The sequence below is a fragment of the Colletotrichum siamense genome (genome assembly GCF_013390195.1).
Source record: "Colletotrichum siamense strain Cg363 chromosome Unknown KSG_Cg363_contig02, whole genome shotgun sequence".
NCBI lineage: Eukaryota > Fungi > Ascomycota > Sordariomycetes > Glomerellales > Glomerellaceae > Colletotrichum > Colletotrichum siamense.
Genome location: NW_023501015.1, coordinates 1,622,966 through 1,635,196, shown reverse-complemented (window position 1 = coordinate 1,635,196; position 12,231 = coordinate 1,622,966). Strand labels below are relative to the sequence as shown.

At 57.2% G+C, this 12,231-nt stretch overlaps 5 protein-coding genes across 5 annotated transcripts; 3 read left to right on the top strand and 2 right to left on the bottom strand.

Moving 5' to 3' along the window:
• Positions 1-1,185: 1,185 nt before the first annotated feature.
• rnhA-1 (Ribonuclease H) lies at positions 1,186-1,968 on the top strand (the record flags this gene model as incomplete). The annotated part of the gene is made up of 1 exon (XM_036634282.1): positions 1,186-1,968. The coding sequence occupies one exon, from the start codon at positions 1,186-1,188 to the stop codon at positions 1,966-1,968; it is 783 nt and encodes a 260-aa protein (XP_036500348.1).
• A 232-nt stretch (positions 1,969-2,200) lies between these two features.
• Positions 2,201-3,076, top strand: CGCS363_v002432 (uncharacterized protein; the record flags this gene model as incomplete). Its single annotated transcript, XM_036634281.1, has 1 exon — positions 2,201-3,076. One exon carries the CDS (start codon positions 2,201-2,203, stop codon positions 3,074-3,076), a length of 876 nt encoding a protein of 291 aa, XP_036500123.1.
• Positions 3,077-3,325: 249 nt separating this feature from the next.
• On the bottom strand, positions 3,326-5,425 carry xptC-4 (Dehydrogenase xptC; the record flags this gene model as incomplete). The annotated part of the gene is made up of 6 exons (XM_036634280.1): positions 3,326-3,355; positions 3,413-4,584; positions 4,640-4,772; positions 4,829-5,088; positions 5,143-5,175; positions 5,227-5,425. The coding sequence occupies 6 exons, from the start codon at positions 5,423-5,425 to the stop codon at positions 3,326-3,328; spliced, it is 1,827 nt and encodes a 608-aa protein (XP_036500165.1).
• Positions 5,426-6,942: 1,517 nt separating this feature from the next.
• vpr-12 (Minor extracellular protease vpr) lies at positions 6,943-10,063 on the top strand (the record flags this gene model as incomplete). The annotated part of the gene is made up of 7 exons (XM_036634279.1): positions 6,943-7,089; positions 7,148-9,090; positions 9,156-9,265; positions 9,315-9,423; positions 9,476-9,563; positions 9,622-9,872; positions 9,928-10,063. The coding sequence occupies 7 exons, from the start codon at positions 6,943-6,945 to the stop codon at positions 10,061-10,063; spliced, it is 2,784 nt and encodes a 927-aa protein (XP_036500347.1).
• A 169-nt stretch (positions 10,064-10,232) lies between these two features.
• rnhA-0 (Ribonuclease H) lies at positions 10,233-11,039 on the bottom strand (the record flags this gene model as incomplete). The annotated part of the gene is made up of 1 exon (XM_036634278.1): positions 10,233-11,039. One exon carries the CDS (start codon positions 11,037-11,039, stop codon positions 10,233-10,235), a length of 807 nt encoding a protein of 268 aa, XP_036499242.1.
• Between the last annotated feature and the right edge of the window lie 1,192 nt (positions 11,040-12,231).

Genomic DNA, 12,231 nt, shown 5'->3' with positions numbered 1-12,231 from the left:
GCAGCGAATACGGATGGGTATATTTGACATCTTTCTGTCGCAGTATACGCGGATTTGGACGTGGCCGTGGCTATGGTTGTTCATCTCGTCTTGAGACTGCTGGAAATGCGGTGATCCTTGCGGCGGTCGGCTCACCGGCACAATCAGTCAGGGAAATCCATTTCCATGCTTGTCAGCCTGGCGGTTTGAGGAACCGACCCCGAGAAGTTTGCGAAGGCATGAACACCGAGCCGTGCGAAGATATCGGGAGCTTCGTACAACCCAAGGGCTATGAGCTGTCATTTGGTGAGGTCGGGAGGTCGTTGGTTCATGGTGCTGACGCCGATGATCGTCGACGCTGCAGTAGCGTGCAGGAGAAGGTAGGAAGCATGACGGCGAGATTTTGGTACGACGTGGGCAAACGAAGTGTTTTGTTTGATGCCAAGCCGGAGGTTTCAACGGCGGATGTCTTGATGTGACCGTATCCAGGTCGTTTTGCGTATTGGTGATGGTAGGAGAAGGTGAGAATACGAGCTGCTGCAGTGCACTAACAATTTCTCGAATTCCTTATCTTATCGCTCCCAGCAGTGTGCCGTTGAGCAGGAGCACTTGACTCCCCTCGTTCCTTCTACACTGATGTAACCTCACACCGAAGGCAGGTCAAATCGACAGGGAAGCTGCAAAAGATCAGAAACTTACAACTGCTATTAAACCAAATCATTCTCGACACAGCATGGTCGGACGACTCACGACGCAGTCCTCGAGATATGGCAAAATCACCTCATATATGAACCGACCGCTAAAAAGCCTCGCCGAAGAAGACGACCGGTGGAATCCGGTCAGCGCTGATAATGGCACACAAGAAAAAGCAATATAGATTCTAGGCTCGGTGACGATCCAATGAGATTGAGATCAAGAACCCCCGCCGTCACAGAGTTGCGGGGTAGGTTCATCTCATATGCTCGAGAAACGGACGGATAAGGTAGTCCTTACGCTTCATGTCGCTTCAGGTGGTGATGAGACTCGATAACAGATTGACAATCAGCACATACTCATCCGTCAACGAATTCACGAGAACCAATGTCTCCAAGCCAAGTCATAAAGTCGGATCCCGGAACTCCTCCACACGGGGACAGCTCACGGAAGCGCCCAAGAGACAGTCCTGACAGTCTTGACCAGTCCAGCGCTCACGACACCAAAAAGCGCATGATCCGCCATCCCGCCGCGCCTCCGCCCTGTCCTCCCGAAGCAAAGCTCACCTTCGGCCGCTTCCCAGTCTCCCGCTCCATCGAATACAATCGGGACTTCAACCGCCTCGACATCACCGGCCCCCGTGGGTTCCACCACATCCGCCGCCCCAGAACATCCGCCCCAGACCGGACCTCAATTATCGTCGCCATCGCAGGCGCCTGTCCGAACAACGGCACCGGAGGCGCTCAGCGCTCATCCTGCGGCGTGTATTTCGGCGACAGCTGCCGCGAGACCCGAGGCTTCAGGGTCGACTCCGGACCCGCCACCCCGCACACGAACCAGCGCGCCGAGCTCCACGCCGCCATCGCCGCCCTCGATGCCGTGAAGCCGTTTTGCGAGAAGGGGGGGCATTGGGGCAGTACCACAAGCGTGGACAAACAGTGCAGGGTGACGCATGTCGTGATCAAGTCGCATTCATCCTACATCGTCGAGGCCGTCGGAGGCGGCAAACGGGGACAGTCCCCGTACATGAAGACGTGGATGGCGAACGGCTTCGTGACTGCCCAAGGTTGGAGCATAAAGAACCTCGACCTTTGGCAGGAAGTATTGCAGCACCTGCGGGATTTGCAGAATCTGGATTCGTTTGTTGAGTTTTGGCTGGTGCCGAAGGCTGAGAACCAGGCGGCTCGCGAGCTTGCGAGTGCGGGGCAATCCAGACGGGCTGCGGCAGAAGAAATGATGGCTTGCTTCAGAAACGCTTATGGCCCTTTCCCGACGGTGAAGAAAGAGCCAAAGTGACTCAGATGAGGTTGTCTGAGTGGTTGGCGCGGGATTCGTGCAAACGGAGCTCGTTTGCACGGAGACAGGGTCGTCTTTTGTCCCTCTACCTCCCGCCCCTACTCCCTAACATCTCTCACTCTTTCATCGACATCAGAGCCTCCAGCTCGTCTTCTGATCAACCTCGCCTTGGTCTTTCTGTTGCCATACGCAGATAGATCTGCTACGACGGGCTCACATTGCCGCCAACACCATGTCCGTCGCCACCCACTCAGATCACAAGACTTGCTTCGTGCCTGAGATGAACCCTCTCTGCATTGAGTCTCAGTTTCCAGACTCCCTCGAGGATGTGTACCAAGGCGACCTCGCCTTTCTCGAATCACCCGGTCCCGCCATCGATCCTAACGAAGGCCGTTTCGTCCATCTTCGCTGCTATCGACAGGACCCTAGCACCCTTCGTCGTGCCTCGCATTGCGACTCTCTGATCATCGCCGCCGGTAGCGCCTGTCTGGAAAACGGACCTAGCAAATCCGCCGTTGGCGTCTACTTTGGCCCAAACAACCCCTTTAACCTCTGCTTGAGGGTGCCCACCGAATACCGTATTGGAAAGGGAATTGAGAAACTGCTCTTGTGTCACACGACGCACCGCGCTGAGCTGTACGCCGTGATCGCCGCTCTCAGTGCCGTCACCCCTTTTACAGACCAAGCACCTGAAGATGCAGCAAACGGCAACATACCTAATACGCTTAAGCACGTCATCATCAAGACTGAGTCGTGGTACATCGTCGATAAGATATGCAGAATGGGAGCACAGCGGCCTCTTGTCTTCCACAAGGCTTGTGAAGCCGGTAAATCCGACCGCGGTTGCTTGGAGCACTGCAACCTTTGGGAGGAGCTGCGTCAGGAGTTGCATCGCTTTACCCTTCGCGGTGCTGTGGTGCAGTTCTGGCTTGTTCCTCGAGACCAGAACCTAGAGGCAGACGCATTGGCGAATATGGGCATGGAAAATCCCCCTTGGCCGTCTGTAGAAGACTCACAGATCTCGTCGTCTTGGGTCTCGCGCGTCAAGATTGATTCGGCTCTCAAGCTTAGAGAGTATGGTTGTTCCACGGGCTGGCAAGCATATTAGCGCATGGGGATGCGTGGCTGAGGGATTGTGGGCATGTGCTCGGCGTTTGTGGCGGTAACAGAGAAAATACATGTCTATCTAGCTTTGGACGAAGGGAGCGAGGAAAGAAGCAGTTGTTTTGTTTCTTTGGCAGACAAACTAATTCTCAAGTCATATATTTGCAAGCACCGATCGCTTTCATCAGCATTGCATACGTGCGCCTGCTGCTCTTGATCTCACGTTGACAACCAAACGGCCAGATAATTTCACTCACTGCCTGGATTTGATCAAATCGACCGCCTGTTCACAAGGTCAGTACACCATCAAATGTCACACTCTCAACCAGAAACAACTCACCTTCTCAGCCAACATATAGACCGTCTGCTGCGTATTCGCCCCAGGCAACATCGGCATAATACTCCCATCAACAACCCTCAACCTCTCCGTCCCATGCACCACAAGATCCTCCCCAACCACCCCACCCATCTCAAGCGGCTTCTTCGCAGCCGTCGCAATCGGGTGGAAATTCGTCGGGATGTACTGCTCCCGTATCCATCTCCGCAGCGCCTCACCCGTCACATTCCTCCCCGGCGACGTCTCCCGCGGCTCGTACGCCGCAAAGTCCGGACTGTCCATGTACCTCCGCATGAACTCGATTTCCTCGACCATGACGTCCAGATCCGTCGGGTTGCTCAGCGCGCGGTAGTCCACCACCGGCTCCGCCTCCGGGTCCGCCGGGTCGATGTTGATCGTCCCGTGGCTGACCACGTGCATGCTCATCACGATCCCGCCCGCGCCGCCCATCAGCGGGAGCCACATCATATTCGTGTTCTTGCTGCGCAGCAGCTTGGCGTGCAGCCTCTGGAAGGCCGCGTAGCCCGCTATAACCGTCGGGTGCGTATCCGCAGGCAGGAACGCCGCCGGGTCCTGCGCCTCGTACTGCGCGGCAATCTCCTCAAAGCGGTCCGCCGTCATGGTCGGCAGGCCGATCCACGCGCCCAGGTTCGGCGCCGCGACGCTCCATGGGTCGCCGTTCGCCGGCACCTCCGGGCCCTTGGGCCCGCTGCCGTTCTTCCCCCACTCGTACCCGACGCTGAGGTACGCGTGGTCCTGGAAGTTCTGGCCCACGCCGGGGATGTCCAGCAGGACCGGGATGCCGGCCTTGTCGAGAAGCGGCTTCGGCCCGATGCCGCTGAGCTGCAGGATCTGCGGGGTGTGCACGGCGCCCGCGGCGATGATGACCTCCTTTTTGGCCTTGACGGTGACGGATTGCCCGTCGCCGTCGCGGGAAAAGAACTCGACCCCGGTTGCTGCGGTTCCGTCGAAGAGCACCCGCCGGACTTTGTGTCGTGTGATCACGTCAAAGGTTGGTCTCTGGATGCCGTCGTAGTGGCCTGTTCGCGAGTACGATCGTCTGTACGTCTTGGGGTCTATGGACGAGGGGAACCAAAAGAGGCCGTTGTCGCCGCCGGCGCCGTCCAGGGGCACCTCCATCCGCGGCATCTTCTTGACGGCTTGGTAGGTGGGGACTACGAACCAGTCAGCTTTTCGTCCCTGACGTCTGAAATTTTTGATTCCACAAACTCAGCGTCGGGTTCTGGTACTCGGGGAACGAGGCAAAGATCTTGGTGTTCTCTTCCATCCCCCAGGCTTCCAGGTCCCAGGTGATGTTGAACGCCTCGGCGAGCTCTTCCTCGGGAGGGGTGAAGTGGACGGCCTGGAGTCAACATCAGTGACTGTAGCACACACAAACTGTGATTATATGGCGTCAACCTTCTTGAAATACGGCAAGACGCCGTCCCAGTCCCAAGTCGAGCCGGGTCCTCCCAACTCCGCCCAGCCGTCGTACTCGATTTTGGTCCCGCGCACCATGACCATCCCGTTGATGGCAGAGCTACCTCCAACGCAGCATCCTATCCAAACAAACTGTGTTCTGTTATTCATCTCGGGCTGTGGGATCGAGGTGATGTTGTACTGAATCCCGAGGTCGTTGAAGTTGCGGCCCTTGCCTGCTTCGATGACCTCGTCCGATACTAAAAAGACATCAGGGGGAAACTTCGGAGGAGACATCAACGCGAAATACTCACTGAGGTGGCAGTACTCAATCACGAGGACGGAGTCTATGCCGACTGTAAGCAGCGCCTCAACTTCCAAAGGGCCTCGTCACTGACTCTTCCCGTCTTCGCTCAGCCGGTCGGCAACCGTCAACCCGGCCGTGCCAGCTCCGACGATGACATAGTCATACGCATCTCTCACTTGTTCCGTTCTCTCGAGAATTGTTGCAGATTCCAAGAGCATCGGTCTCGCGATGATAGATGGCACCGCCAGCATCACGAGCACGCCCGCAAGCGTCACAGTCGATCGAAACATCATGACGGGAAAAAGCGCAGTCAAGCTACCTGCATCATGACCCTCCTCTGCTCTATGCATCCCAGGAAGACCTTCGTTCTTTTAAACATCACAACGTCGCAATGCCCAGACTTCTCTTCTACCTAAATGGTCATCTAGAACCAAAAGCTCCGTTCCGAAAACCCAGCCAACAACAATTCAGCCGTCAGCAACCAAGAACCCCAAACGCGGGGATCGCGCCTCAAATGCAACCCTCACCTCGGACTCTGGCTGATGGATGTCCTGAGAGAGTCATCCCCAAATTACCCCATTGGAAGAACCAGACTTTGGCAGCTTTGGGGTAGGGAGTCTGACAGGCGTCGCCTCCTATCTCCCGCCGCGCTGTGATGCCAAGATTGCCTACGGATTCTCGCAGACGCAGTCAGCAAACCCCAATGCCGCCGATTCTGCCTCTTTGCTAACCATCAACGCAGTCGGGTCTGATCTTGTCGGTAATGAGTATCGACCTCGAGAAGTCGCCATATTTGTACGTAACATTGTCAGATGTTCCTGCCAAGACACCAAGAGCTGCAAGGGCATGATACCCCCTGCCGGCTCACGGAATCTCCTCATTTTCGAGAAAAGCAAACATGGTCTTCTCTCATCGCTGCTAGTACTCAAAATTGGATACCATCGAATGGTCAGATGACTCCGCAACTACCGGGTCGAAGTCACATTCGCACTTCTTCGTTCTAATTGAATAGCTGGCACCATACCATCGAGTGCTGAGTCTCCCCACGTACCACTTCGTGACAACTGGACGGGCTTCTCCAGGCTCTCAGCACGTGTTTGAAGTCATATGTACAATACCTACCACGGGTCGTTCCGAGGCGCCAATCTAGCACCATGTTCGCCCACGACTAACCCGAAAACCTCGCCAAACCCTCTTATCCTCCCGACCTCACATACCTCATCATCATCGTCCCATCCCGCCGGCTCCGAAAACCGGTGACGCCCCAAGGACCCAAAAGACCCCTTCAAATACGAAGCCGTCTGCACCTACGCGCCTAGCGCAAGGTTTCCCGTGCATATTAATATCCCCAACACTGCACGCAAAAATGGACTGCGCTCATCAGTCTTCGCGCAGATAACCACCAAGCTCAAGACGGCAGGTCGCTACAAGGCCCTTGACATCGCAAATGGCGGGTTGGAGTCTTGGCTTCCACGGTGAGGTTCCCTCGGGAGTGGAGATGTCACCTCGTCGGCTGCCGCAACGGGACAAAGCTGCCGGGGTCGCGCTTCCGCGTCGATGTTCGATACGAGAAAATCGTCAACGCAACATGGCATCACGCAAAAAGGACGATTTTGAGGAGGTGATTGCCCGGACTCCGACTCGGACCGGGTTTTCTTCATAAAAGGCCACTCTCGCCAACTCATGATGTGGAAGAAGGAGGGGAGGTCAGGCATTGTGCACTCAGCTCGATCGCCCGGATTCTGAGATCCTCTTCGTTCGTTTTTGGAGGTCTTGTCATTCGTTTTTTTGGTTGTTTTAGCCGACCATGCGTGTTGCGAGTGCGCTTGTGTCCGCGCTGGCCTTGGCCGGCACGGGTGTTGCCAAAATCTCCCGCCGTGCTGTTGACGAGAATGTCCGTCCGTCTAACGACACTGCTGTCGAGCCCAAGAAGTTCATCTTGGAGCTCGAACAGGTAAGCTTTTCCCACTATCAACGACATCAAGCCGCAACATGATGCTGACCCCCGTCAGGGAGCCGATAAAGATGCCCTCGTCAAGGAGATCGAGACCAAGGCGGGTAGCAAGGTCCTGAAGGTCTTCGACTCGTCCATCTTCAGCGGTATCGCCGTCGAGTCCGACAGCGAGAACACCGACTCGCTCGAGACGCTCCTTCCCGTCGTCAAGGCGTGGCACTCCAGCCGCATCCAGCTCGCGCCCGTCGTCACCGGGGACTCCTTCAGCGACGACGCCGCCGCGCTCAACTACTCCATCCACTGGATGACCGGCGTCGACAAGCTCCACGAGCAGGGCATCCTCGGCAAGGGCGTCAAGGTCGGCATCGTCGACACCGGCACCGAGTACACCCACCCCGCCCTGGGCGGCTGCTTCGGCGCCGGCTGCAAGGTCGCCGCCGGCTACGACTTCGTCGGCGACGACAACTACTGGCCCTACCCCGGCGAGGAGCGGCAGCCGGACGAAGACCCCATGGACGCCGCCGGCCACGGCACCCACGTCGCCGGCATCGTCGCTGGCAAATCGTCCGAGTTCACCGGCGTCGCCCCCGAGGCCACCATCTACTCCTACAAGGTTTTCGGCCCCAACGAGGGCACCGGCGAGGAGGTCCTCATCGAGGCCTTCCTCCGCGCCTTCGCCGACGGCGTCGACATCATCACCGCCTCCGTCGGCTCCACCGGCGGCTGGGCCAACAACGCCTGGGCCCTCGTCGCGGACCGCATCGTCCAGCAGGGCGTCGTCGTGACCATCGCCGCCGGGAACTCAGGCGACGTCGGCCCCTTCTTCGCCAGCAGCGGCGCCTCCGGCAAGGAGGTCCTCGCCATCGGCTCCGCCGACGCCTCCATCGTCTCCGCCCGCCAGTTCGCCGGCACCTTCAACCTCGACGGCCAGTCCAACCGCACCATCCTCGGCTACCGCCCCGCTGAGGACCTCTTCCCTGCGGACATCGTCGGCTGGCCCATCGTGCCTGTCACCCTCAACATCAGCGTCGAGAACGACGCCTGCGAGCCCCTCGCCGAGGGCATCAACTTCAACAACACCATCCCCCTCGTCCGCTTCGACGAGGGCTGTGAGGACTGGGAGCGCCAGCGCTGGGTCCAGGAGCGCGGCGCAAAGTTCATGCTCTTCTACCTCACCGACCGGGCCGTCCTCGGCCACTCAGGCCGCGGCTGGGCGCAGAGCCGCTGGGGCCTGCTCTCCAAGGACGCCGGCGAGGCCATCGTCAAGACGTACATCGCCGGCGGCAACGTCACCGCCGACTTCTCCCTCGACCAGAACAGCAACTACGTCGCCATGTACAACGCCGGCGGCGGCAAGCCCTCCACCTTCACCTCCTGGGGCGGCACCTTCGACCTCGAGCTCAAGCCCGATGTCACCGCTCCGGGCGGCCGCATCTTCGCCCCCTTCGTTGGCGGCCGCTACAGGGATCTCTCCGGCACATCGATGGCGTGTCCCTACGTCGCCGGTGTCGCCGCGCTGTACATCTCCGCCCACGGCGGCCGCTCCGTGCACGGCGCCGGCTTCGCCAAGACGCTGGCGAACCGCATTATCGCGTCCGGCCGCGCGGTCCCCTGGTCTGTCGGCACCACGCGCGACTTTGGCTTCTGGGCGCCGCCGATCCAGGTCGGCAGCGGCCTGATCGACGCCGTCGCCGTCCTCAACGCGACTTCGCAGCTGTCCGGGGAGATTAAGTTCGCCCTCAACGACACGAACCATTTCTCGCGGTATCACGAGGTCGACATCAGCAACACGGGCACCACGGAGCTGGAGTACCGGTTCCAGGTGCAGGCTGCTGGCGGGTTCGAGTCGTACTGGACCCCTGAGGCCGCTTCCAACCCCGAGCTCATCGGTGTGCCTCGCATCAAGGACTTTATCGAGATTGAGCCGTTCAAGATTGATGCTGTTGTCGGTCTGCCTTCTGGAACCTTCAAGGTCGGTCCTGGAGAGACCAAGACTGCCAAGTAAGTCACCTTTCATTGTGATGACATATCCCAGACGAAATCGGTGGAACTGACATTGTCACAAGGTTCTCTTTCGACATTCCCCAAGGCCTTAACTCCTCTAGACTTCCCATCTGGAGTGGAAAGGTCCTCATCAGTGCCAGCAACGGTGATGTTCTCTCCGTGCCCTACTATGGTATGTCACTTGGTATCTAAGTATATCGGCTTTTCTGACCATCATACAGGCGTCGGTGGCAGCATCAAGCACGATATCGTAGACATGTTCTACACTTCCATGGGCTACCCCCGCATCGCTTCTGGCCTCAACAGGACTCTCATCTCCGAGAAGTCTAGGTGAGTCGTGACTTTGTCCAACTCGTGATCGCATGGCCTAACACAAAGGCAGCTTCACCTTTGACCTCTCTCTCGCCGCCCAGGACTTTGTTAGACTCCAAGTCGCCCTGACCTGGGGCACCCGCGAACTGCGCTGGGATGTAAGTCTCAATACATTCCCCTCTCACCCTGAGATCCAGTGCTTAATCACAGTCCCAGATTTATGAGCCATCATACCAAGAACGCGAATGGGTCTACCCTCCCGTCGTCGGCGAGAACAAGTACATCGGCTCCGTCGCCTCCTTCGACGTCTACAACACCGTCAACTACCCCAACTTCGACCCCGCCACCGACAGCGTGAACAACACCTTCTCCTACCCGCTGCAGTACCAGCCCCGCGACTCTCCGTACGAGTCCTGGTGGCTCGGCAAGCTCGCTGACGGCTCTCAAATCAAGCCCGGCAAGTACAAGTAAGTGTCCATGGTCACGAGAGTGTGCTCTGCAAGTGTCTGACTTGGAATCTAGGATGCGCATCGCTGCCCTGGTCCCGTTCGGCAACCCCAAGGCCTCGGATAACTGGGAGATCTACGAGACACCCGTGATTGAGGTTCTCCCCCTTCCTAGCAACTCTACTGCTGCACTTCGTCACAGGAGGATGTGAAGCAATTTAATGTAATCCAAGCCATGTTTCCGAGCTAAATCTGCCGGTTTGTGACTATTAAATGCATTAGACGTAATACAAAGTCAACCTTCCTAATCATAACGTAACCATAAACTCTCCTGACGCACCCTCATGCGTGACATCCACTTGTGCGAAGCCTTGGAAGAGCCTACGCACGTCCAGCACTCGCCAACGCAGCCGCCTTCTCGTTCTCCTCGCACGGAACAAGCCAAAACTCAACAGCAACGCCACAGTCGAACAATCCCGTCAACTTAGCCACCAAAACATCCCACAAGTCCTTGTTCTTGACAGGCTGCTTCGACGCAGTCTTGAATCCGTTCTTCAACCACTTGCGCATGTGCGGCTCCTCCCCGTTCGCACCGCCGCCCACGGTCTCCACGAGGTACGCCGAGTCGGACTTCAAGATGACATGCTTGACAATGCACGGCGGCTCGTCGGGGTGGCCAGAGCAGTCCCACTGGCCGCCGCCCCCGCAAAAGGGCATCACGGCATCGAGGGCCGCAATGGCTGCCCGAATAGCCTCGCGCTGGGCGCTCGGCCTAACGCCGTCCTCCTCGTCGACGTGGCGTTGGATGTTGTGGGGGTTCTGGTGGCCAAAGTAGACGCCATGCCCGGACTCAGTGTAACCGTTGGCAGTGAGGCAGGCGGTGCCGGAGATGGCGACGATGAGAGAGTCGATGTGGCAGGCGTGGTAGCCGCAGGAGGCACATCCGTTGATGTGGCCCGGACAGCGGAGGTAGACGAAGGGTTTGGTGCCGCCATCTTCAGGGTCGAGAGTGTCAACTTCGAGGTGGGTGAGGTCGTCGAACTGGCTGGCCAGGGATTGTGGGAAGCGGCTGAAGATGGAGGTAAAGCCCGAGTCGAAAATGGGCTCGTAGCCGCGGTGGTATTTCTGGACGCTGGCGTGGACCTCGTCCGCGGTGGGAGCGTCGTCGGAGCAGTCACAGACTGACATTGTGGATGATGGGCGCTGTTGTTTGCTGTTGTTTGTTACAAACAATCGCGTATGATAAAGTATTAGAGATGTGAAATTTGGACTACTCTATAAGACGGCAGATGGGCTTTATAGAATCTCGCTCACAAGCAAGGCAGATGGATGGTGGTCGAAGAGATGAAGCGGAAGGGCCGAGACGACCCTACCTTCTGCCTTGTGAGGATGTTTTGTTATAAATGACCTGCGTTTTGGAACTCATTCTATGAAAGCCGTCGTTGTCAAACCTGCAGGAAGTCTTAAATAGGGTCTTTGAGAAGGGCCTGGTGGTCGGTCACCTCTCGGGAGGCTGAAAGGCAACTGAAACGGGTTCACAAGACCCAGCTATTGTAGAGGCTAGGCAGAATCTATAGAATTGTGCCATTAACTATTTTCATGGCGCCTGTCAACGATATTCTATCGAAGAGAACGATGGTCAGCAACGTCAACTTGGTAAGTGTGCGTGTACTTTTGCTTGGTCGAGTTCTTGAACAACCTCCAATCTCTCTAAGAATTGAAGCAACGCTATCTCTTTTGAAAGAGCGCGGGCTTCATGCGACCCCCACCAATACTGTGACGCCGCAGAGATATTGCGATCCTTTCTCTTGACCAACTCTGGATCTAGCCAGCATTCCTCGCGCAACGCATCGTTTGCAAGCCTGTCCGCATCCCGGTTCATATGTCGAGGCACATGCCAAAACTGAACGGAGAATCCCATCTTGCGAAGGTAGACAAGTTCGTGGCCTAGCTCTGACCAAAGCATCAAGTTCTTCACTGGTTTGTTTTTGACCGACCGAAAGCCGTTCGAAATCCACTTCATGATGTGTGCCTCCTTCCCGTCCCTTCCTCCACCAACGGACTCAACAACATACGCAGAGTCCGATTTGATCACGATGGATTTGCATTCCGCCTCGATTACGTCACCACCGCACAGGTTTCGTGCAATCTTGAGTGCAGCGACGACGGCATATATCTCAGCGCGGTTGTTGGTGTGTCCTGTTAAGTCGGCAAGCTCATCGGGAATCCTTGCACTCATGTTGTTTTTGTTTCCCGATCCGAAGTAAATCCCAATCGCTGACGCCTTTGCGCCATTGCCATTCCGCGGGCAAGCACCATCGACCGCGATGACGAGGTAGTCAGCATGTCCATGCAGATTCGAGGTCGCCCGGGTCATGGG